At 44.2% G+C, this 21,617-nt stretch overlaps 1 protein-coding gene across 1 annotated transcript; it reads left to right on the top strand.

Annotated features, from left to right (window-relative positions):
• The first annotated feature begins 216 nt into the window (after positions 1–216).
• On the top strand, positions 217–21,292 carry col2a1a (collagen, type II, alpha 1a). Its single transcript, XM_061978982.1, has 53 exons — positions 217–494; positions 2,639–2,655; positions 2,731–2,763; positions 3,626–3,658; positions 3,784–3,837; positions 3,993–4,085; positions 4,306–4,383; positions 4,757–4,801; positions 4,924–4,977; positions 5,086–5,139; positions 5,277–5,330; positions 7,339–7,392; positions 7,501–7,554; positions 7,635–7,679; positions 7,761–7,814; positions 7,903–7,947; positions 8,038–8,091; positions 8,176–8,274; positions 8,373–8,417; positions 8,496–8,594; positions 8,680–8,733; positions 8,830–8,937; positions 9,027–9,080; positions 9,197–9,295; positions 9,368–9,421; positions 9,660–9,758; positions 9,864–9,917; positions 10,015–10,068; positions 10,141–10,194; positions 10,338–10,391; positions 11,032–11,076; positions 11,284–11,382; positions 11,513–11,620; positions 11,707–11,760; positions 11,854–11,907; positions 12,215–12,268; positions 12,889–12,942; positions 13,027–13,134; positions 13,228–13,281; positions 13,724–13,777; positions 13,857–14,018; positions 14,102–14,209; positions 14,308–14,415; positions 14,522–14,575; positions 14,686–14,793; positions 14,877–14,930; positions 15,041–15,148; positions 15,225–15,278; positions 15,794–15,901; positions 15,989–16,277; positions 19,255–19,442; positions 19,521–19,763; positions 19,846–21,292. The coding sequence occupies exons 1-53, from the start codon at positions 401–403 to the stop codon at positions 19,990–19,992; spliced, it is 4,257 nt and encodes a 1,418-aa protein (XP_061834966.1). The 5' UTR covers positions 217–400; the 3' UTR covers positions 19,993–21,292.
• Positions 21,293–21,617: the final 325 nt, after the last annotated feature.

Raw genomic sequence — 21,617 nt, 5'->3', positions numbered from 1 at the left:
GTGAAGGTGCATCGCTTGGCCAGGCCAAGCAGGTCAGGGAGGAAGGAGGGCTTGAGTTAAAAAAAAAAATCCCTGGGAGAGTAGATGGTGCAGGATTGAGGGGAGGGATGGAAGGTTCAGGTTTCAGCTTGACAGGAGGTCTAGGGGAAGGACTGGTATTTTGGAATATACGAAGATCCATACAAGGCACAGTGGACATAAAACCGCGGTGCTTGCCCTGACGCGGTGGGTGCAGAGTGCCAGCTGGGGCCCCGCGTTGGATTCCACTTAGTCTTTGGAGGGTTTGAGTGCATGGTGCCGCCGATCTCTGGGAACACACATTCAACACAGCACTGAGTGAACGTCTCATCCATACCTTCACTTCTTCTCACCCGAGCTATTGCATGTCTAATATTTAGACATGTTCGGCTTTGTGGACTCAAGGACTGTTCTGCTACTTGCAGCATCCCAACTTGTATTACTGGCTGTGGTCAGATGTCAGGAAGAGGACAACCGTAAGTACTTCAAGTTTCTTCTTCTCCACCTATAACTTATTTTCTTGCAGAAAAAAATATGATGACCAACATTCCTTCTGTACAAAGGTTTACCAGACAGAGTCAGTTGTGTTAATAACAACTGTAGGAAGATGTTTTTTTCTGTCTAAATATTACAGTGTTTCTCCATCTCTAGACTAAGTGAGGATATCAAGGCCCATCTGTGAGGGATGGAGGACCAGGGGAAAGTGCTCATTTGTACTCACCTGGTTCAAACTGCAAAGACCAAACTTTCTCAGCTAAACACCCAAAATTAGAATACTGCTTAACAACTAGGTTTAGAAAATTGGCTACTGTTTAATGTATGATTGGTTAGTAAACAAAACAGTTTTGGGTGCCAACCTAAAGTTCTGGCTGTCTGCACTGTTTACACTCTTGGACCGGTTCAGGGCTCACATTGTTGGCTTTGAGAATCTCGGCCCAAGACTAATGGCTATAAATGTGACTGTTAATTGCAGACTCAGTGGTCATTGTGTCATGATGTGAAGTGACAGGGTTGGGCAGTGTGTGACCTCAACCTAGCAGGCTCAAAGGGTAGCAGTAAGGCATTAGCGGTTATTAACTCTGTAGGTGACAGTAGGACATGCTGCAGAGCAGGGGGTCCACAGATGAAGGTCCCTAAGTATAGAGTATTTATAGCAATTATTCTCCATTCTACCATCCTTTTTCAACTGCAACCAGGACAGTCAGCTGTGAAGCAAACAGAACTCATTACAGTATGTCAGGCCAGACAAACAAGCCTTTCTTAATTTTTGTTTGTACTGCTGCTTGACGCCGCAATGTGGTGCAGATGGAGACACCCCCTGTTTACCTAAGGCAGCGGCTTGTCAATTGAGCACAGTGTTCATTCATTCAAAGGTGCAGCAGAGCCCCAACACTTTAAATATATTCAGTCAACAGTTTCAAATTCTTGGACGCAATTATTTTAGCTGAAGTTTGTGAGGTATGTTTAACACTTTCCAGTCTTCAGTTCATGAACCCCACTTCATTCATAATCTCTTTTTAAAATGTGTGCACGTTGCAAAGCTTTTATTTGTTACCGGAAAGTGCCTTACAAACCACACCTCTCCCATCTTATCCTGACGCTGGTCCTCTCCCATCCCGAGACCACTTTTAAACAATATTTACACCTTTAAATTCCTCAACTTTTCCTAACTCTCTACGCATCCATCTCACTGCCCCTCTCCTCCTCCTCTCCTGTCCACCTGCCACACGCCCCTTGCTGGTCACTGCAGAGCGGTCAGGTGTCTGCACACAGGACGGCCAGCTGTATAATGATAAGGATGTGTGGAAGCCAGAGCCGTGTCGAATATGTGTGTGTGACAGCGGAGCGGTTCTGTGTGATGAGATAATCTGCGAGGAGATGAGGGAGTGTGCCAAACCCATCGTCCCATCTGGAGAGTGCTGTCCCATGTGCCCCGCTGATGGCAGTGCCCCCATTGGTTGTAATTGATTTATTCCCTTACCCATAAATAAATTACTTGTTTTTAGTTGTCTGCCTCTAACACCACTGAATGGGGAATGCTGCATGATCACAACTCAAATCCACTTTGATCTAGGAGGTCCTTAAACATTCCTTTAAGGTTGATATTTCATTACACAACATCCTTCCCTTGACTAAACTGTCCAATACATGAGTGATCCCAACAATCGTTGTATGAATCATCACCAGACGTGCACCTTTATCTATTCCCATCAATTGATTGGACTTCAGCATGATGAGTTATTGTGTCAAAGTTCTAATGAAAGCATGCTGAGAAGCCCTTTGTTTCAAGGGGTCGCCATCAGAAGGATCCTGGAACACAATGACACCATCTAACTCATCAAATTTTATATAATTAAAATGAGCAAAACTCCACAATGAGGCTCTTTCTTTATATGAGAACAATCAATTTCTTTGTCGATTTTTTTCTTTACAATCATCACACGCTTGCTTCTGCTTCAGCCCCCTTCTCATTCCACTAACCTAGATGGGTTCTTCGCCTGTTAGTTTGGTAATTGGTAGAATCATAATATGCATTTTTTTGTCCATACAATGTTTTGAAATGCTTTTTACATGTTGTTTCTTTTTTTCCCCCTGATCTCTCATCCACCGACCACATCAGAACCAATTGGCGCTAGGGTGAGGCCTTGGGAAAATACTTATTTTGGTTAGAAAATGAAGCTTTTCTTACTATTGCTCTCTTTTATCAAACAGGGCCAGAAAGGTGAACCTGGAGATATCGCAGATGTGAGTAGATCTTTGAGGAGGCTGTGAGACTTGAAATACAATCCATAAAACACTGTTCACTAAATGACAACACAATAAGTACTGAATGTTGCATTTATTAAAACTTATGGGAAATGAGTACTATTTAAACGCTCAAGGTGCACCATTAAGCCATCAGTTAATCTTTCATTTAGTTGTTCCTTTAAAATAATTCCCCAAAAGAGGTAAGTGATCTATATGGATTATCTCCATGAGTGCCTTTTACACTTTGTATTAAATGAGATAAATCCTGCATTCCTAAGACACAATGACCCCCATCAAATCTTCTTCCATCCTCTCAGTAACTTCATAGTCAACACACATACACAGACATACATAAACAGGTGCACACACCATAGTTTAAGTCTTTAGCCAAACTTGTCAAGTCAAGTCAAATCATAACACATAAGGGGCGGCATGGCGTAGTGGGTAGAGCAACCGTGCCAGAAACCTGAGGGTTGCAGGTTCGCTCCCCGCCTCTTACCATCCAAAAATCGCTGCCATTGTGTCCTTGGGCGGGACACTTCACCCTTTGCCCCCGGTGCCACTCAGACCGGTGAATTGAATGATGAATGATAGGTGGTGGTCGGAGGGGCCGTTGGCGCAAATTGCAGCCACGCTTCCGTCAGTCTACCCCAGGGCAGCTGTGGCTATGAAAGTAGCTTACCACCACCAGGTGTGAATGTTTGATGGGTTCTACATGTAAAGCGACTTTGGGTACTTAGAAAAGCGCTATATAAATCCCAGTTATTATTATTATTATAATGTTGTTATTATTATGAAAATGTTCAAAGGTCATAAATATGCACAGAAACATTATTTTTCCCCCCTCTCTCACCTGCAGGTTGTAGGACCAAGAGGACCAGCAGGTCCGATGGTAAGTGTTATGTTCTTCTAGGATCCATGCAGGCTGCTCAAAGCTGTTTCTTGGTATAAAGTGGTGCGAGCAGGTGTTAGCCACACTTGGAATGTCGCTGACTTGGGATATTTTTGCTCTTGCAGGGCCCCCCAGGTGACCAGGGAACTCGTGGACCAGCTGGCGCAAAGGGTGACAAGGTATGAGAGCAATAATTAAGACCCAGATTATTCTATTATTACATTGTAATTGCAAATATCCATGCACTAAAGATTATCATTCCGTAGAGCATTGCCTTCTCCTGACTTCAAATCATTGCGGCTTGTGATTCAGTGTCCTGCTATTTTTTCCCAAGGGAAATTCTGGACCTCGTGGAAGAGATGGCGAGCCCGGCATCCCCGGAAACCCCGGACCCCCTGGCCCACCTGGACCCGCAGGACTCGGAGGGGTAAGCGTGTGGTTCATGTAATACATTATAATACATCAAAATAATACATTAATTTCCTTAATGCACAAGAAGCCAACAAACTAAATGTTACAAAACAGACAGCTGACATCCAAGGCGATGCCAATTTATAAAAATGATCTTGCAGTGATTTTTACTAACAAACACAAACAAACTAAGGACAAGGACAAGGATAAACTGACTCTCACTCTCTGTTTTAAAGAACTTTGCTGCACAGATGGCTCAAGGTTTTGATGAGAAGGCCGGAGGTGCTCAGATGGGAGTGATGCAAGGACCGATGGTACGTACGGCTTCTGTGTACACTGGTTTGGTACATCGGAAATAATCAATAAATAATGATTATGTAAGACAGCTTTCTGGGTTAATGCAAGAAATGCTTTGTCAAATCATTGTAACGATGCCCTCCTGTGGCCAAGTTGTTTTACTCCTACACAGACTAGTGCAGTTCAAGTATATTTTAATAATGATTCATTCACACTTGTAGTTAGTTTTGAAATGAATGAATCTGACTAATAATGAAAACGTAAAATAAAAATAAAAAAATGGTATAGTTATTGCTCTAGAATTTTGTCACAATTAATCTACAAAACCAGGGTTTTGTAGATTACATTTTGTTTTTTTACTATTAATTTGCAACTATGTTTCTCTTGCAGGGTCCAATGGGTCCCCGTGGGCCACCTGGACCAAGTGGAGCCCCTGTAAGTGCATTCATCATAGCACTAAATTCCATACATACAAGTACCCATTATAACTGCTTAGTTAAGGACAAACCATACAGTGTATAACAATGAATAATGTACTTTTGTTATTGTATTTGTAGGGCCCACAGGGTTTCCAGGGCGGCCATGGAGAGGCTGGAGAGGCTGGTCCATCTGTAAGTATTGCCTTAAAATATAACTACTGTATTTGCATCATTTTCAATAACCTTGTAAGAAAGTTGCTCTGATAGATTACTTGGTTACTATCGTTTGTTTGATAACAGGGAGCAATGGGACCCCGTGGACCACCTGGGCCTTCTGGAAAACCAGGAAGTGATGTAAGAATCCTGATATATTCTATCTCTCTTTAATATCGTTCCGCCATAAAGTAGGAGCATAAGTAATAGTAAAGTGCAGTGCAAGTACCTGTTGCTGAATTTCAAGAAGAACCCATCAACTCCATGTTTTATTGCAGGGTGAGGCTGGCAAACCTGGAAAATCTGGAGAACGTGGACCTGCTGGACCTCAGGTTGGAGATAAAGACATAACTCACTGAATGGATGCAGAAAATGCTTGGTCAAATCCAGAGTTGCGTGTAAAGAGAATATGGCCAACTCGGTTTCAGGCGATCTCAATGATTGGTCAAAAGGCACTCACGTTACTATCAATCAATCAATCACAGTTTACTTTTATAACCTTTAATCACAAATGCCTCAAAGGCCTGCACAAACCACGACGACATCCTCGGCTCTGATCCCACAACCCACATCAGGGCAAGAAAAAACTCAACCCAATGGGAACAATGGAAAACCTTGGAAGCGACCGCTGATGTGCAGGGGATCCTCTTGTATGTAGACAAGTTAGCAGTACAGAGACGTCACCAACTGATACTCAGAGGAATCTGTGCATCAGCTAGCGACTCACCGTGGCCACATGATAACCTCTCCACACAGGAGAGGGGGCAGATATTCTGGTCTAAAAAAGGGATCTTTTTAAAGATATAAATTAGTTTTAAGATGGTACATAAACGCTTCAACTGTCGTAGTATATCTAACTGTGACCGGGAGGGCATTGCACAGTACTGGAGCCCGAATAGAAAACTTTTTATAGCCCGCAGACTTTTTTTGGGCTCTGGGAATCACTAATAAGCTGGAGGTTTTAGAACGCAGATTTCTGGCCGGGACATGTGGTAAAATACAATCAGCAAGAAAAAATAGAGCTCGAAAGGGCGCATGGCATGACTACTACCAACTTTGAGCAGATCCTATGTGTTTGCGTTGCTTCCTCATTAGTCATTCGATGTGTAAAAATGCTCTGTTGTGCAGCATGGGGCTGCTCCACCGGTGAGAATTGGGGAGAGCTTTGACATTGCTTTAACCACAACCCGGAGAGAAGACAAATATGGGAAGTGAATGTTCGCAAACAACACTGGAGAGCCACAGTGTCTTATGTCAGGTAAATGATTGGGTTTTCTTCAGGAGAGAACACACATTATATAATACAAATAATACGGGAAAAATTAATACTTGTATGAGATGGTATGATAAAGACAGGTTATCTTTATATCTCATTAAAAACTAAAATAATGCAATTCGATAACAGTAGAAGAATACAAGTAGACGGACAATTAGTGAGTAAAAGAAACCACATTTTGGGTGTAATAATAGATGAGAAAGTGAACTGAAAATCTCATAAAAAATTGACAACATAAAGTGGCAAAAATATGTCAATAATGAAAAAATAATAAATACAAAATAATCAATCCATATTCTCTACTGCTCGCTAGTTTAACCATATTTGAGTTATTGTGCAGACATATGGGGAAATAACTGTAAAAGTACACTTATTTACTTACTATATTACAAAAAAGAAAGATCAGATATAATAATACATAGTGAGTGATACATACAGTGACTACAAATATATTGGAGGCAGCCCACAGTTGACATACTTCACACACAAGTTCCAATTTTTCCATGATTGTTGGTTCAAAGCTAAAGAAGATTTTGGCAAAATGAGGGTAATGAGTTATTATTTTGGTCGTTCTGTGTATTTTTTACGATCATTGTGCCGTCGGGTGCGTGTTAGAGTGCCTGCTGGTCACGAAACACTGCAAGAATGTAGCAGCAGATTGCGTCAAATACGGCCGCAAAACTATACCTTCACGAGATAAAAGCATGTTTTATGGTAAGTTTATGAGCTGGAGTATGTTTAGAACTATACATAGATGTAATATCTTGATTTATTTAAAAAAAACTAACGTCAAAACGACAGTAATCGCATGTATCCGGCGCACATGTCCTTGGTAGCAGTCATGGCACCTGTTGTTTAGTTGGCCATACTCTCTTTATACACGACCCTAGTTAAATCATTGCAATGATGACCTCTCGGGTCAAGTTGTTTTACTTTTACACAGACTAGTGCAGATACAGTATTATTTAATAATGATTTGGTCATTCACACAAACTCACTGACAGGATGAGAGGCAACTAAAGAGGAAGCAAACTTGAATTACTTTGCTCTTCTTTGAATTTCAGGGAGCTCGAGGATTCCCCGGAACTCCTGGCCTTCCTGGAATCAAAGGACACAGAGTAAGTGATGTCCATCAGCCCTCCACATGAGAAGCAGCGCCAATATTTAGACATCCTGACACACTATGACACTGCTTGCTTGAGGTATCAGTCTTGTCTTCTTCGTAGGGTCACCCTGGTCTGGATGGAGCTAAGGGAGAGACTGGCACTGCTGGTGCAAAGGTGAGAGCAGCATTTTTCAAAATAGTATGACTGGATTTTCTTAATTTTTCGGGTTAATCTGAGGCTCTTTTCTTTCTCAGGGTGAGGCTGGTTCTTCTGGAGAGAATGGCGCCCCTGGACCCATGGTGAGTATCTTACAAATAAAACTCATGTTGACAGAAGTGCAATGCAATGCAAAAGCAAACGATTATTGTCTGTTGTTACAGGGCCCACGTGGTCTACCTGGTGAGAGGGGACGTCCAGGTGCTGCTGGAGCTGCAGTGAGTTGTCCTTTCAGCTTGTTTACGCTTCCTGTCCTTTAGAAAGCAGACAACTCAATGGCCTGAGTGTCCTGTTCTAACTCTACAGGGTGCTCGTGGAAATGATGGATTGCCTGGACCTGCTGGGCCGCCTGTAAGTCACTTACCTATTATTACTTTAATGGATTCTACTCATTTTGCATTTGAAATAAAGTACTGACCTACAGGTTGTCTCTTTCTTTAGGGACCTGTTGGTCCGGCTGGAGCCCCTGGTTTCCCCGGATCTCCAGGAGCCAAGGTATGTATTCAGGACCTCCATTAGGTGACACATATATAGTTATGTCTTTATGGAGGTACAAATGTTGTTGTTGTGTCCTGGCAGGGAGAAGCTGGTCCAACTGGAGCTCGTGGAGCCGAAGGCCAACAGGGTCCCCGAGGAGAGGCTGGCACTCCAGGATCTCCCGGACCTGCTGGGGCATCGGTTTGTCATGACCCACCACATTGATTTATGTAGCAGAAAGCTCTTTATATGGTCCTTGAGTTCTTATTGACCCACTATCTTCTGTCCGTGTTTAACAGGGAAACCCCGGAACTGATGGTATCCCCGGAGCTAAAGGATCTGCTGTAAGTCCACTCTTCTCATTTTCATATCTCCCTCTGAATTTCTCTTGGTTCTGACATTTTGTTGGCTGTTCCTTCAAGGGAGGTCCTGGTATTGCTGGCGCTCCTGGCTTCCCCGGTCCTCGGGGTCCTCCTGGACCACAAGGGGCAACAGGCCCTCTGGGACCCAAAGGACAGTCTGTGAGTTGCTTGAGAATCACCTGTATGGCTCTGGAAGTTGCTCACAAACACTCATCCCTTGCGGTCTTCTCATCTTCTGGTTTAGGGTGACCCTGGTCTTCCTGGATTTAAAGGTGAAGCTGGACCAAAGGGAGAGCTGGTAAGTGTTTATTTTTTACTTAATATGGACTAAAACTCTAATTAGAATTAGACTAGGGCAATGCTACTGTTCACTGACTTAACCTGATCTTTCCAGGGCCCCGCTGGTCCCCTTGGTGGACCCGGTCCTGCTGGCGAGGAAGGAAAGAGAGGCGCTAGAGGAGAACCTGGTGCAGCTGGACCACTTGGACCTCCGGGAGAGAGAGTAAGGATTAGCCCTAAGTAACTTGCATGATGAATCAGTTGCAGTTACTTCATAATATGTCTGACGGTATTTGTTTTGCTCATACTTAGGGTGCCCCTGGCAACCGTGGATTCCCTGGTCAAGATGGTCTTGCAGGTGCTAAGGTGGGTGCTGCACAGTTTTAATATTCAGAACAGTTTAAAGTGCTTCACTAAGCTTGAGAAATCATGTTGCTGACAATGAGTGATGTCTGTCTCAACTTGGGTTTGGTGTTCTTCAGGGTGCCCCAGGTGACCGTGGTGTTCCTGGTGCTGCTGGGCCTAAGGGTGCTACAGGTGACCCCGGACGCACAGGGGAGTCAGGTCTTCCTGGAGCAAGAGTGAGTGAAAATGAAGTCAGCGTCACCCACTCACATCTTCAATGGTCTCACAATTTGCTTTCCCTTTCTCAGGGTCTTACAGGCCGTCCTGGAGATTCTGGTCCTCAAGGCAAAGTTGGACCTTCTGTGAGTACCAGTTGTTACTTCACTGCACAATGTAGAAATGTCGAACTTTGACCATGAACTCTTTTGAAAAAAAGTGTCTCAGTCAATGCCACCCACTTTAGTGGTTAATGGTATTGATGTACCAACCAGGGCAGCACTTGATGTTTGATTTTGATTTCCTTACATTTACAATTAGTTGATATATATATCTTGATCTGCAGACTCTGAGTCTTATTTTGTGTTTCTTTGATCACCACAGGGCGCCTCTGGTGAGGACGGTCGCCCCGGCCCACCTGGTCCTCAGGGAGCCCGTGGACAGCCAGGAGTGATGGGATTCCCCGGTCCAAAAGGAGCCAATGTACGTTTGTCAGAATTGCGTTAGACAAGTCTATACTGCAAAGTTTAATTTTAATTTTGTTCACAAAAGCAGAGTGTCTGTAGCTGATTGATTTCTATTAAACAGGGTGAGCCTGGAAAGGCTGGAGAAAAAGGTCTTTTGGGTCGCACTGGTCTGAGAGTAAGTACTACTTGGCCTTTAAAACATCACATTGATTGCTTTATAAGATATTCTTATGAAATTAACTAACTTAACTCAACCTAACTTTTGTGGACAGGGTCTGCCTGGAAAAGATGGTGAGACTGGATCTGCTGGCCCACCCGGCCCTGCTGTAAGTGCTTAATTCTACACGCAAGAAAAAATCTGCTTGTTTTTGGTTGACATTTTTTATGTTGTATCTCAGGGACCTGCTGGAGAGAGAGGAGAGCAAGGTCAGCCTGGACCTTCTGGCTTCCAGGTTAGTCACGTCTTCAAACCCCACAATCACATTTGAACAAAAGCAATGCTTCAAAATGCTATCTTGTAAAGACAAGATTGAGCTCTGCACTGATGCACAGTTAAACTCACCAGATAAAATGATGCAACGTTTTTGTTATACAGGGTCTTCCTGGACCAAGTGGTTCCCCAGGAGAGGCTGGAAAACCCGGAGATTCGGTGAGAAATTTTTCAGTGCAACATACCATAATTTCCTAGCTGTAAGTCACTAATTTGTTTCCCTACACTTTGAACCCCTGCGCATAAACAATGTTTGGCTAATTTATGGATTTTTTCCGGGTTCACAAGTTTCACATGCCACCAATAAATTAGCATAGTCACGGTGGTGTGGACCAATGAAATTCACACAATAATTCAGCCAGGAATAAACAAAATGCACAAAACACAGCCCCAAGCGCCTGTGTAATTATTTAATGTTTCAATGTGTACAACTACGGCTTATAGACTAGTGCAGACAATATACTGTATGTACAAAATAAAGGTAGTCCAAAAATTAGGTAGATGCGGCTTATATTTAGGTACTCTTTGTAGGCCAGAAATTATACGGTACATTTCCTTCACCTGTAGATGATGAGTGTGGGCCACTTCATGTCGAGATGGGTTTGTTTTAACTTGCATTTTCCCAATGATAAACATCTTCGTGTCCCTTTGCTGGCTTTCTATCGGACATTGATGGATAGTTTTTGGTGCTAAAGCCAACTAAGACATCCGCACAGAGGTGGTACAAAACAGAACATCTCTTTGAGTATAAAATGATTGCGTAACCTTGAATGAACCTGTTTCCTGTCTCTCTCTGCAGGGTGTTCCTGGGGAGGGTGGAGCTCCTGGGGCTGTTGGACCTAGAGTGAGTTTTCCTGTTCTTTTATCTACCATTTCAAAGACAAAATACATGCATACGATTGATGTAGTGCTACCAAATGTATTTCTTTGTGTACTGTAATGATATTCAACACATAAACTGATACCGTTTTTTGTACACAGTACAAAAATACATGTGTTTGCATTCATATCAAGTTTCTTCAATTAAGTCAGTGTACCTCTGTCCTGAAAGGGTGAACGTGGTTTCCCTGGCGAGAGGGGTGGTGCTGGTCCTCAGGGTCTTCAGGGACCTCGTGGACTTCCTGGAACACCTGGAAGTGATGGACCCAAGGTAAGAGAGGAATTACAGAATTTCAGGGTCCACTCACTCTTCATCTTCAAGTTATATAGCTCTTAACCAGAAGGAGTTATGTTGAATGCTGTGCTAAAATAAACTGGCATGTGATGTACTCTTATGTTAGGGTGCCATTGGACCAGCTGGAAGTGCTGGATCCCAGGGACCCCCCGGCCTGCAGGGTATGCCTGGAGAGAGAGGAGCTGGTGGCATCCCAGGACCCAAAGGAGACAGAGTAAATGTCTTCTTTAAAAACTTGTCATTTTCACCTCATTAAAGTTGTTCATATGGTTGACTTGCTATTTTTAATTTTTCCAACAGGGCGACAATGGAGCAAAGGGACCTGAGGGAGCTCCTGGAAAAGACGGTTCTAGAGTGAGTCCAAAAGGGATTGTCTGTTGTGATGTTTTTTTTTTTTTTTTTAAATGTATCAATCACAGATTATAACCCTGCTTTGATCTTCCTCAGGGTTTGACTGGTCCCATTGGTCCTCCTGGCCCAGCTGGACCCAATGGAGCCAAGGTAAAACTAATCCTGTAACTTCTGGATTAAAGCAATAAACCTGCACATGTAATATACCATCTAAGTAAGGGGTCCTCAATAGTTGGCTCGTCAAACATCACATACCTTACATATCAAAGCCATACAGTTGTACCGAAACTGCTCATTATTTGAGGAGATACATTGTGAGTGTCTAGACAGATCAATGGGAAATTACATTTTAATGATACTGGCCCCTACTGACCCTTGGATACATGTAATTGAGGACCCCTGATCTAAAGTCTGTGTTATCAAATATAGTTAACTGGATTGTTTCTCTTCTATCCAGGGTGAGACTGGACCTTCTGGGCCTTCTGGTGCTCCTGGTGTCCGTGGTGCCCCTGTGAGTATATCCACTTGTGCATCATTGGCTACATAAAAAAAAAAAGATGACAAAGAGGAAGAATATTTCTCGTATGTTTTTGTAAACTTTCGATAGGACATTTAGTTGGGTATCTTGAAAACTCTTTCAGTAAGAAGATTATGGTTTTCTAAAAACAAAGAAAAACAAATTAGATATGTTTTGTGAATATACATCTAGTCAATATCCACATTACAAAAAAAAAACATGCTGTATGCATGGGACTGAGGGATTTAGAAATGCAATCACATTTTCATTCAATCTAGCTTTTTTCAACCAATATTGTGCTGCAAGATACTTTGCGTTCAATGTAATAAGTAAATTTAGCATTTTTTTGTTCATTCTTCATACACTTTTTATACACGGAGTATTAGATAGCAAGAGGTACAATATGCTTAGTTGATGACTGTAAAAACTTTAAATTGAACTCTTGCAACCGACCTCAAGCTTGTAATTGTAATTTGCATTACATCAAGTATGTTAGTAGTAGATAGTTTGTTACACTGACATGATTGTTCTTGAGCGTTTATTTCAAGCGCAAATCATTACAAGACCAACAGAAAACAGCCTTTCCTGAATTAGACTTCTCTATTTGCCCGCAGGGTGACCGTGGCGAGGGAGGTCCTCCTGGTCCTGCTGGCTTTGCTGGACCTCCTGTAAGTACATTTAAAGGACCTTTACTGTTTTGACATGCTCTTCATCAAACATGCCATTGTTCATCCTTTTTCTGACACATCCAGGGAGCAGATGGTCAGCCTGGTGCTAAAGGAGAGCTTGGCGAGGGAGGACAGAAAGGAGAGGCTGGTGTTTCCGGACCTCAAGGACCATCCGGAGCACCCGGACCTGTGGTGGGGACTCAGCCTCCAAATTAAAGCCATGAGTGCACAGGAAGTGTATTTAAATGTATGTGGTTTGAATTTTAATATATTTCTCGTTTCCAGGGCCCAACTGGTGTGTCTGGACCTAAAGGTGCACGTGGTGCTCAGGGAGCTCCTGTAAGTTACACCAAGTAACAAAGTCTATAAACAGAAATACCAGAATTATTACTTTCAAACTGCTAATGTTATTCATGCAAAGGAAAGCTGTAACTAAGGGTTTTAAATATTGGTGTGACCACTATTTGATTCAATCAAATGTAGATATTTAGCATTATAGTTGAAATATGTATTCAATAATGTAGTCACTCCCACACATCCCTATATTAGACTGGTTAAAGGATTTTGAAATATGGACCATGGCTTTCCGACAATTACATTCCAAACATCAATTGTATCATGAATTAATAAACCAGACAGAAATTTTCACCTCACATGGTTTGTGTATACCGGTAATAAAAAAATGAAGACAGTATTCGCTGGCACAAAGTTGCAGATTGAACAATTATTAATGATAGATTATGAACATTTGGTAATGTTTAACACTGTCTGTGCTTGACAGGGGGCCACTGGTTTCCCTGGTGCTGCTGGTAGAGTTGGATCTCCTGGTCCTAATGTAAGTATTTTACAAAAAGCCAAAAATGAAATACTTCTAAAACTTTTCAGACTCACCAATCATGTTATATCTATCACAGGGCAACCCTGGCGCTGTTGGACCTGCTGGTCCTTCTGGAAAAGACGGACCAAAGGGTGCCCGTGGTGACGCTGGACCCCCAGGAAGACATGGAGATGCTGGTCTTCGAGGACCCGCAGGCGCACAAGGAGAGAAAGGAGAGCCCGGAGAAGATGGACCCCCTGTGAGTTATCCTCACAGACTGAATTACGTTTCCAATTGCTATGAAGAAAACGGGGCGAGATACTATCCTTTCTGTCTCTGTAGGGTGCCGACGGACCTTCAGGTCCTCAGGGTCTGGCTGGGTCTCGTGGTATTGTTGGTTTGCCTGGACAGCGTGGTGAGAGAGGCTTCCCTGGCCTTCCTGGACCTTCTGTAAGTGCAAGATCATTAAGGAGTGTCAATTCTGGTTAAATGGTCTCAAAGAAACTAAGAAAAAAGGACTTATGAAAATATATACTTTTTGTTTTTAGGGTGAGCCTGGTAAACAAGGAGGACCTGGCTCTTCTGGTGACCGTGGACCTCCTGGACCTGTAGGACCCCCTGGACTTACTGGACCTTCTGGAGAGACTGGAAGAGAGGTGTGAACTATGAGGACTTAAGATAAACCAACTACATTCACTGTTATATTTACGTTAATAATTAATACAGTAGAGTGAGTTATTTAATTGTATTTCTGTGTTTCAGGGTACCCCAGGATCAGATGGACCACCTGGTAGGGACGGATCTGTTGGAATCAAGGTAAGAGAAAATTGTCCAGGTCACTCTCAGAAAAGAGTATATAGTATCTAGTTCTATGCTGGAATAACCTGTTGGCAACCAATAAATCGGCACTTGGTGATCTTCTATAGGGAGAGCGAGGAAACTCTGGTCCTGCTGGTGCCCCTGGTGCTCCTGGTGGTCCCGGTGCCCCTGGACCTGTTGGACCTCTTGGCAAGCAGGGAGACAGAGGAGAGACTGTAAGTAACACAACAAGCCAATTGAGCATTTACTGTACATAATGAGTATATATACTGTAAGAAAATAACCATTTTCACTTCAGGGTGCACAAGGACCTTCAGGACCACCTGGACTTGCTGGTGCACGAGGAATGGCTGTGAGTAACATCTACACAAAATGAAAACTTTTAATTGGCTTCAGATTGTAAGATTATAGTTGAGTGCTACTGGAAGTTATACATTCTAAGAATTCATTTCTTTACCCCAGGGTCCCCAAGGACCACGTGGAGATAAGGGAGAGAGTGGTGAGACTGGTGAGAGAGGACAGAAGGGTCACAGAGGATTCACCGGTTTGCAGGGTCTTCCTGGACCTCCCGTAAGGAATTCATAGCCTTGACTTCTGCGTCTTTAATCTTCTTTGTTGTTAAATGTGTTATCATCTTGTCCAACAGGGTACAGCTGGAGATTCGGGATCTGCTGGACCTGCAGGACCAAGCGGAGCTAAGGTTTGCGTAAAAGAAAATAAATGGGTCTCACAAACGTCCCATACAAAAGCTTTGACTATGAAGATATTGAGGGTTTTAATGGGGGTCACAGGTCAGCCTCTGTGCAATTCTCCAATCTCCAATTGGTGAATATGGGCACAGCAAAGTGTGAGGGCTTTAATTACCTACCAGTGAGATAAGATGGGCAGTGCAGGCATTAAGTAATTATTCAGTGTGCGGAAAGGAGGCTGACAGATAGGATAGGAACTCCTGCTTAGATCCAAAATGGGCTGTAATATCTCTTGTAGATTAGTTAAGCACAGGAGTTATGATAAGAGAAATGAAATAAAATGTCACTATATAAATTATCTTCATGCATAATAAGGCAAAGGCCTGGAGGTGATTGACGTAATAGAGGGAAACTGCAAGCACATTTGATATTCTTCATCAGAAAATGATGAAAGTTTTGCACTTTAAAGTTCATCACAAGGAATTGCCCCCTTTTGCTTGTGGTTTAACACACACTGTTGCTTTAGGGACCACATGGACCTACAGGACCTGCTGGCAAAGATGGATCTAATGGACAGCCTGGCCCCATTGGACCACCCGGACCTCGTGGACGCTCTGGAGAATCTGGCCCAGCTGTATGTAGCAACGTCATAGTTCATACACTCTACACTTTGTTTAGTATTTCTTCAGTTAAACATTTTCCATTTTCTTATCTTCTTTAGGGTCCCCCTGGAAATGCTGGCCCCCCTGGCCCTCCTGGCCCTCCAGGCCCTGGCATAGACATGTCCGCCTTTGCTGGTCTGGGACAGACTGAGAAGTCTCCCGATCCTCTGAGGTACATGAGGGCTGATGAGGCTTCCAGCTCCCACAGACAGCATGATGTTGAGGTTGATTCCACGCTCAAGTCGCTCAACAACCAGATTGAGAACCTGCGCAGCCCCGATGGCTCCCAGAAGAATCCAACTCGCTCCTGCAGAGATCTCAAACTGAGCCACCCTGACTGGAAGAGCGGTAAGTGGAGTAAATATGTGATAAAGGCGTTACAGTTTGTGTACAGTATTTTTGAAATGTCCATCCATCCATCCATCCATCTACTTCCACTTATCCAAAGTTGGGTCACGGAGCCAGCATCCTAAGCAGAGAAGCCCAGACTTCCCTCTCCCCAGCTACCTCATTCAGCTCTTTCTGGGGCATCCCGAGGCGTTCCCAGGCCAACTGGGAGAATTAGTGTCTCCACCGTGTCTTGGGTCTTCCTTGTGGTCTCTTACTAGTCAGACGCGCTCTAAACACCTCCCCAAGGAGGCGTTCGGGGGGCATTCTGACCAGATGACCTAACCACCTCATCTGGCTCCTCTTGATGTGTAGAAGTAGCGGCTTACTCTGAGCTCCTACCGGATGACAGAGCTTCTCACCCTATCTCTAAGGGAGAGCCCCGCCACCTGACGGACCAAACTCATTTCGGCCGCTTATACCCGTGATCTTGTCCTTTCGGTCATACCCCAAAGCTCATCCATAGGTGAGGATAGGGACAAAGATCGATCGGTAAATTGAGAGCTTTACCTTTTGGCTTAGCTCCTCCACCACGACGGACCAATACAGGGTCTGCGTAACTGCAGACGCTGCACGGATCCGCATGTCGATCTCATGATCTACTCTTCCCTCACTCGTGAAGACGACCCCGAGGTACTTGAACGCCTCCACTTGGGGCGGGATCCCCTCCTCAACCCAGAGATGGCACCCCACACCTTTTTTCCGGGCGAGAATCGTGGACTTTGACTTGGAAGTGCTGATTTTCATCGTAGTCGCTTCAGACTTAGCTGCAAACTGATCCGGTGAGAGCTCAAGATCCTGGTCAGATGAAGCCAGCAGGACCACATAATCCGCAAAAAGTAGAGACCTAATCCTGCAGCCACCCTCAATGCCCTGGCTGCGCCTAGAAATTCTGTCCATAAAAGTTGTAAACAGAATCGGTGACAAAGGGCAGCCCTAGCGGAGTTCAACCCTTACTGGAAACGGGTCCGACTTACTGCCGGCGATGCGGACTAAGCTCCGACACTGATCATACAGGGAGCGGACCACCACAATCAGGCGGTCCGATACCTCATACTATCTGAGCACTCTCCACAGAACTTCCCGAGGGACACAGTCGAATGCCTTCTTAACTCCTACTCCTACTCAGTGGCCTTGTGGTTAGAGTGTCCGCCCTGAGATCGGTAGGTTGTGAGTTCAAACCCCAGCCGAGTCATACCAAAGACTATAAAAATGAGACTCGTTACCTACCTGCTTGGCACTCAGCATTAAGGGTTGGAATTGGGGGTTAAATCACCAAAAATGATTCCCGGACGCGGTACCACTGCTGCCCACTGCTCCCCTCACCTCCCAGGGGGTGGAACAAGGGGATTGGTCAAATGCAGAGGACACATTTCACCACACCTAGTGTGTGTGTGAGACAATCATTGGTACTTTAACTTTAACCTAAAGTCCACAAAACACATGTAGACAGGTTGGGCAAATTCCCATGCACCCTCAAGGATCCTGCCGAGAACATCGAGTTGGTCCACAGTTCCACGACCAGGACGAAAACTACACTGCTCCTCCTGAATCCGATGTTTGACTGTCCGACGTAGCCTCCTCTCCAGTACACCTGAAAATACCTTACCGGGGAAGGCTGAGGAGTGTGATCCCACGATAATTGGAACACACTGCGGTTCCCCTTTTAAAATAGAGGAACCATCACCCTCGTCTGCTGATTCAGAGGCACCGCCCCCGATGTCCATGCAATGCTGCAGTGTTTTGTCAACCAGGACAGCCCCACAGCATCCAGAGCCTTAAGGAACTCCGGGTAGATCTGCCACCGAGGAGCTTGTCAACTACCTCGGCAACCTCAGCCCCAGAAATAGGAGAGCCCACCGCGGAGTCCCCAGGCACTGCTTCCTCATTGGAAGACATGTAGGTGGGATTGAGGAGGGCTTCGAAGTATTCCTTCCACCGATTCACATCCCAAGTCGACGTCAACAGCACACTGTCTCCACTATACACAATGTTGACAGTGCACTGCTTCCCCCTCCTGAGGTGGCGGATGGTGGTCCAGAATCGCTTCGAAGTCGTCCACCATTGCTTCTACGAATTCCTCTCTTGTCCGAGTTTTTGCCTCTGCAACCACCAACATCACAATCCGCTTGGCCTGTCGGTACCTGCCCGCTGCCTCCGGAGTCCCATGAGCCAAAATGACCCGATAGGACTCCTTCTTCAGCTTGACAGTATCTCTCACCGTTGGTGCCCACAGCGGGTTCTGGGATTATCGCCACAACAGGCACCGACCACCTTGCGGCCACAGCTCCAATCGGCTGCCTCAACAATAGAGGCACGGAACATGATCCACTCGGACTCAATATCCAGCGCCTCCCTCATAAACAGTTCGTAGGTGGGAATTGAAATTCTCTCTGATGGGGGACTCTGCCAGACGTTCCCAGCAGACCCTCACTATAGGTTTGGGCCTGCCAGGTCTGTCCGGCATCCTCCCCAACCAATGGGGCAGACTCACCACCGAAGTGTTCAAAACATGAGAAAATATTACTGAAAATAAAAATTATATTTATAATATAAATATTATTGTTTCTAATCATATCTTGTTGCCAATATGGTCTCACCAAGTGTCTTTAAAACAGTAATCTAGAATATCTTGCTAGATTTTAGCAAGATATAAGGATGTTACTACTTTGTTTATCAAAATACTCATGAAAATAATCATTTCAAGACTCCAGAATTCTGCAAAATATATTGCAATAAACATCCAGCTACAATAAGGTGGAGTTCCACATGGCTCAGTTCTTAGCCACCTTGAGGTCAGATAATAAGTGGAACAAGGAATTGTGTTAACAGAAAGAGAGCTCCCCTAAAAGGGTAGCACCCTCAGAAAAATATAAGTCACAGATTTCCCAAAGTAGAATTCAGGCTTTCAACCCCCCGCTTTTGTCTGTGTTTTAAGGTGACTACTGGGTTGATCCCAACATTGGAAGCATAGCTGATGCCATTAAGGTATTCTGCAACATGGAGACTGGAGAGACCTGCGTCTACCCGAGCATCGCCAAAGTACCCAAGAAGTCCTGGTGGACCAGTAAGAGCAAGGATCGGAAACACATCTGGTTTGGCGAGACCATGAATGGAGGATTCCATGTGAGTCTACTCTATTAGATAACAATGATGAAGACTTTTCTCAAAGGTTGCTAACAATCTCTACAATTGTCTCTACAGTTCAGCTACGCTCAGGATGGCCCTGCTGCAAATGCCGCCAGTGTCCAGCTGACCTTCTTGAGGCTTCTGTCCAATGAGGCATCCCAGAACCTCACTTACCACTGCAAGAACAGCATCGCTTACATGGACCAGGCCACCGGCAACTTGAAGAAGGCTTTGCTGCTGCAGGGCTCCAATGATGTGGAGATTCGTGCAGAGGGCAACAGTCGCTTCACATATGGCGTAATGGAGGACGGCTGCAAGGTAAGCAAAATGCCAGAAAACAATTTCAAGGACCTCTCCATAAATGAGTTGGCTGAAATGTTCCTTGATTTTCTACCAACAGAAACACACAGGCCGATGGGGCAAGACTGTCTTTGAGTACAAAACACAGAAAACCTCCCGTCTGCCCATCGTGGACATTGCTCCTATGGACATCGGAGGAGCGGATCAGGAGTTTGGCTTGGATATAGGCCCGGTCTGCTTTTTGTAAAGTGGAATATCACAGTGACCCCCCAGAATAACAGGAATGAAATAAACTCAACCATGAAACACTACACACACTTCTACAATAAAGAAGACTGGAAATGATAAAAGAAAATTGATCTCACAGCGAAGTGCTCTCCAAGTTGGATGATGGCACTGAAGGGCATCTGCAATAAGTGTACATCTCTGTCAACCCGCCTCCTGAGATCCAGTCATGTTTCCCATGGCCCACTGTTGACAGGAATGAGTCCGGAAAAAGAGAGGGACCAAGTTGTGGAGAACTGAAACATGACTTGATGTCACTTATTTATTGTATCACCTGAATGGGCAGAGATGAGGTAGGACTGGAGGGGTTCACCTTGTAAGTAAACCAAGCCCCTTCCCACTAAACAGCAGCCGCACAACCTCTGTTCCAGTCCTACTCCACCTCCTTCCCCGTTTCCCTCCCATCACACTAATATGGCATTTTCTATCTGTGCAGACCAATAAAATATTCTCAAACTCTAGGTACTCCACGCCTGTCCATCGTGAGCAGGAGCAAAACCTTTACTGTGTATTATAAAGCCTTGGTTCTATTGTTGTAAAGGTCTGTTTATACTGTAAGCAACCAGATGGTTTTTATATGTATTTCCACATAATGTGTGTACATGTGTTGATATGCACACCAACACTTTTTGGAAAGTGCGGTTACATTTGGGGTGTATGTCTCCAAGTCTTGTACCCCTTCACTGCCCATCAGAGAAGGGAAATTTACTCTCATCCAAAAAAATTGCTTTGAAAAAATCCCAAGCAACTCTGCCTTTTACTGTAGTCATCCAGATGGTTTGAAGCTACCTCACGCTGAAAAACATAGGGACAATGTACAGATGACCGCAAATATTTTATGACCAGGCAGATCTAATATGGTCATCAATGCTTTGGGTTGCTCTCTCTTCAGAAGGTGCTATGAGTTCTGTAATTTAGTCTACCAAAAGACCACCCCTCACCCTTAATTCCCACTAGCCTCACACCACACACTCACACTCCACCCTGGAGGAAGCGAGCCGTCGAGTTAAGACAGGTGAAGACCGGGGCTACTTCAAGACCGTCACTGAAGACCACACCAAAGCTGAACCAAGAGGCCCAATAACAACCAGGGTGGGGCGTCTCTGTCTGTGTGAGGGTGTGTAAATTTTTTAAATTAATTTTATTATGATCCGTTTTGTTTTTGTTACACATTTTATTGATGTAAATTGGAAATAAAAGGATAACAGAATGAAGAAGTGTATTTTTGTTTGACTTTTCAATAAAAAAATCACAGGCGTGGACATGTTTTCTCCTTTATTCCATAACAAAAAATAAATATTTAGGTGGGTGCTTTAACAATTTTTGTGCTATATATTTTTTGGATACGGTCAATCGTTCCATTAAGCATTTGTAAGACTGTGTGAAAGATTGAGACTGTGGCTCACTAGTGTGTTGTCATACAGGTACATTTCCACGGTTTCAGAGTGTGGCTGGGGATCAGTGGCTTGGTTTGAACTAACAGCTCATTGGTTGACAGCAGCTTTAATGGTAAATGGATAATACTTGTATAGCGCTTTTCTACCTTCAAAGCACTCAAAGCGCTTTGACACTATTTTCACATTCACC

This window comes from Nerophis lumbriciformis, linkage group LG01 (genome assembly GCF_033978685.3).
Source record: "Nerophis lumbriciformis linkage group LG01, RoL_Nlum_v2.1, whole genome shotgun sequence".
NCBI lineage: Eukaryota > Metazoa > Chordata > Actinopteri > Syngnathiformes > Syngnathidae > Nerophis > Nerophis lumbriciformis.
This window is presented reverse-complemented; position numbering and strand designations above follow the sequence as displayed.

Excerpts from the sequence above, each read along its gene's own strand:
- col2a1a (XM_061978982.1), top strand. The coding sequence starts at position 401 with ATGTTCGGCTTTGTGGACTCAAGGACTGTTCTGCTACTTGCAGCATCC. Across the intron at positions 8,938-9,026 it reads TTGGACCTCCGGGAGAGAGA|GGTGCCCCTGGCAACCGTGG; the intron begins GTAAGGATTAGC and ends GCTCATACTTAG. Across the intron at positions 15,902-15,988 it reads CTGGAGAATCTGGCCCAGCT|GGTCCCCCTGGAAATGCTGG; the intron begins GTATGTAGCAAC and ends TATCTTCTTTAG.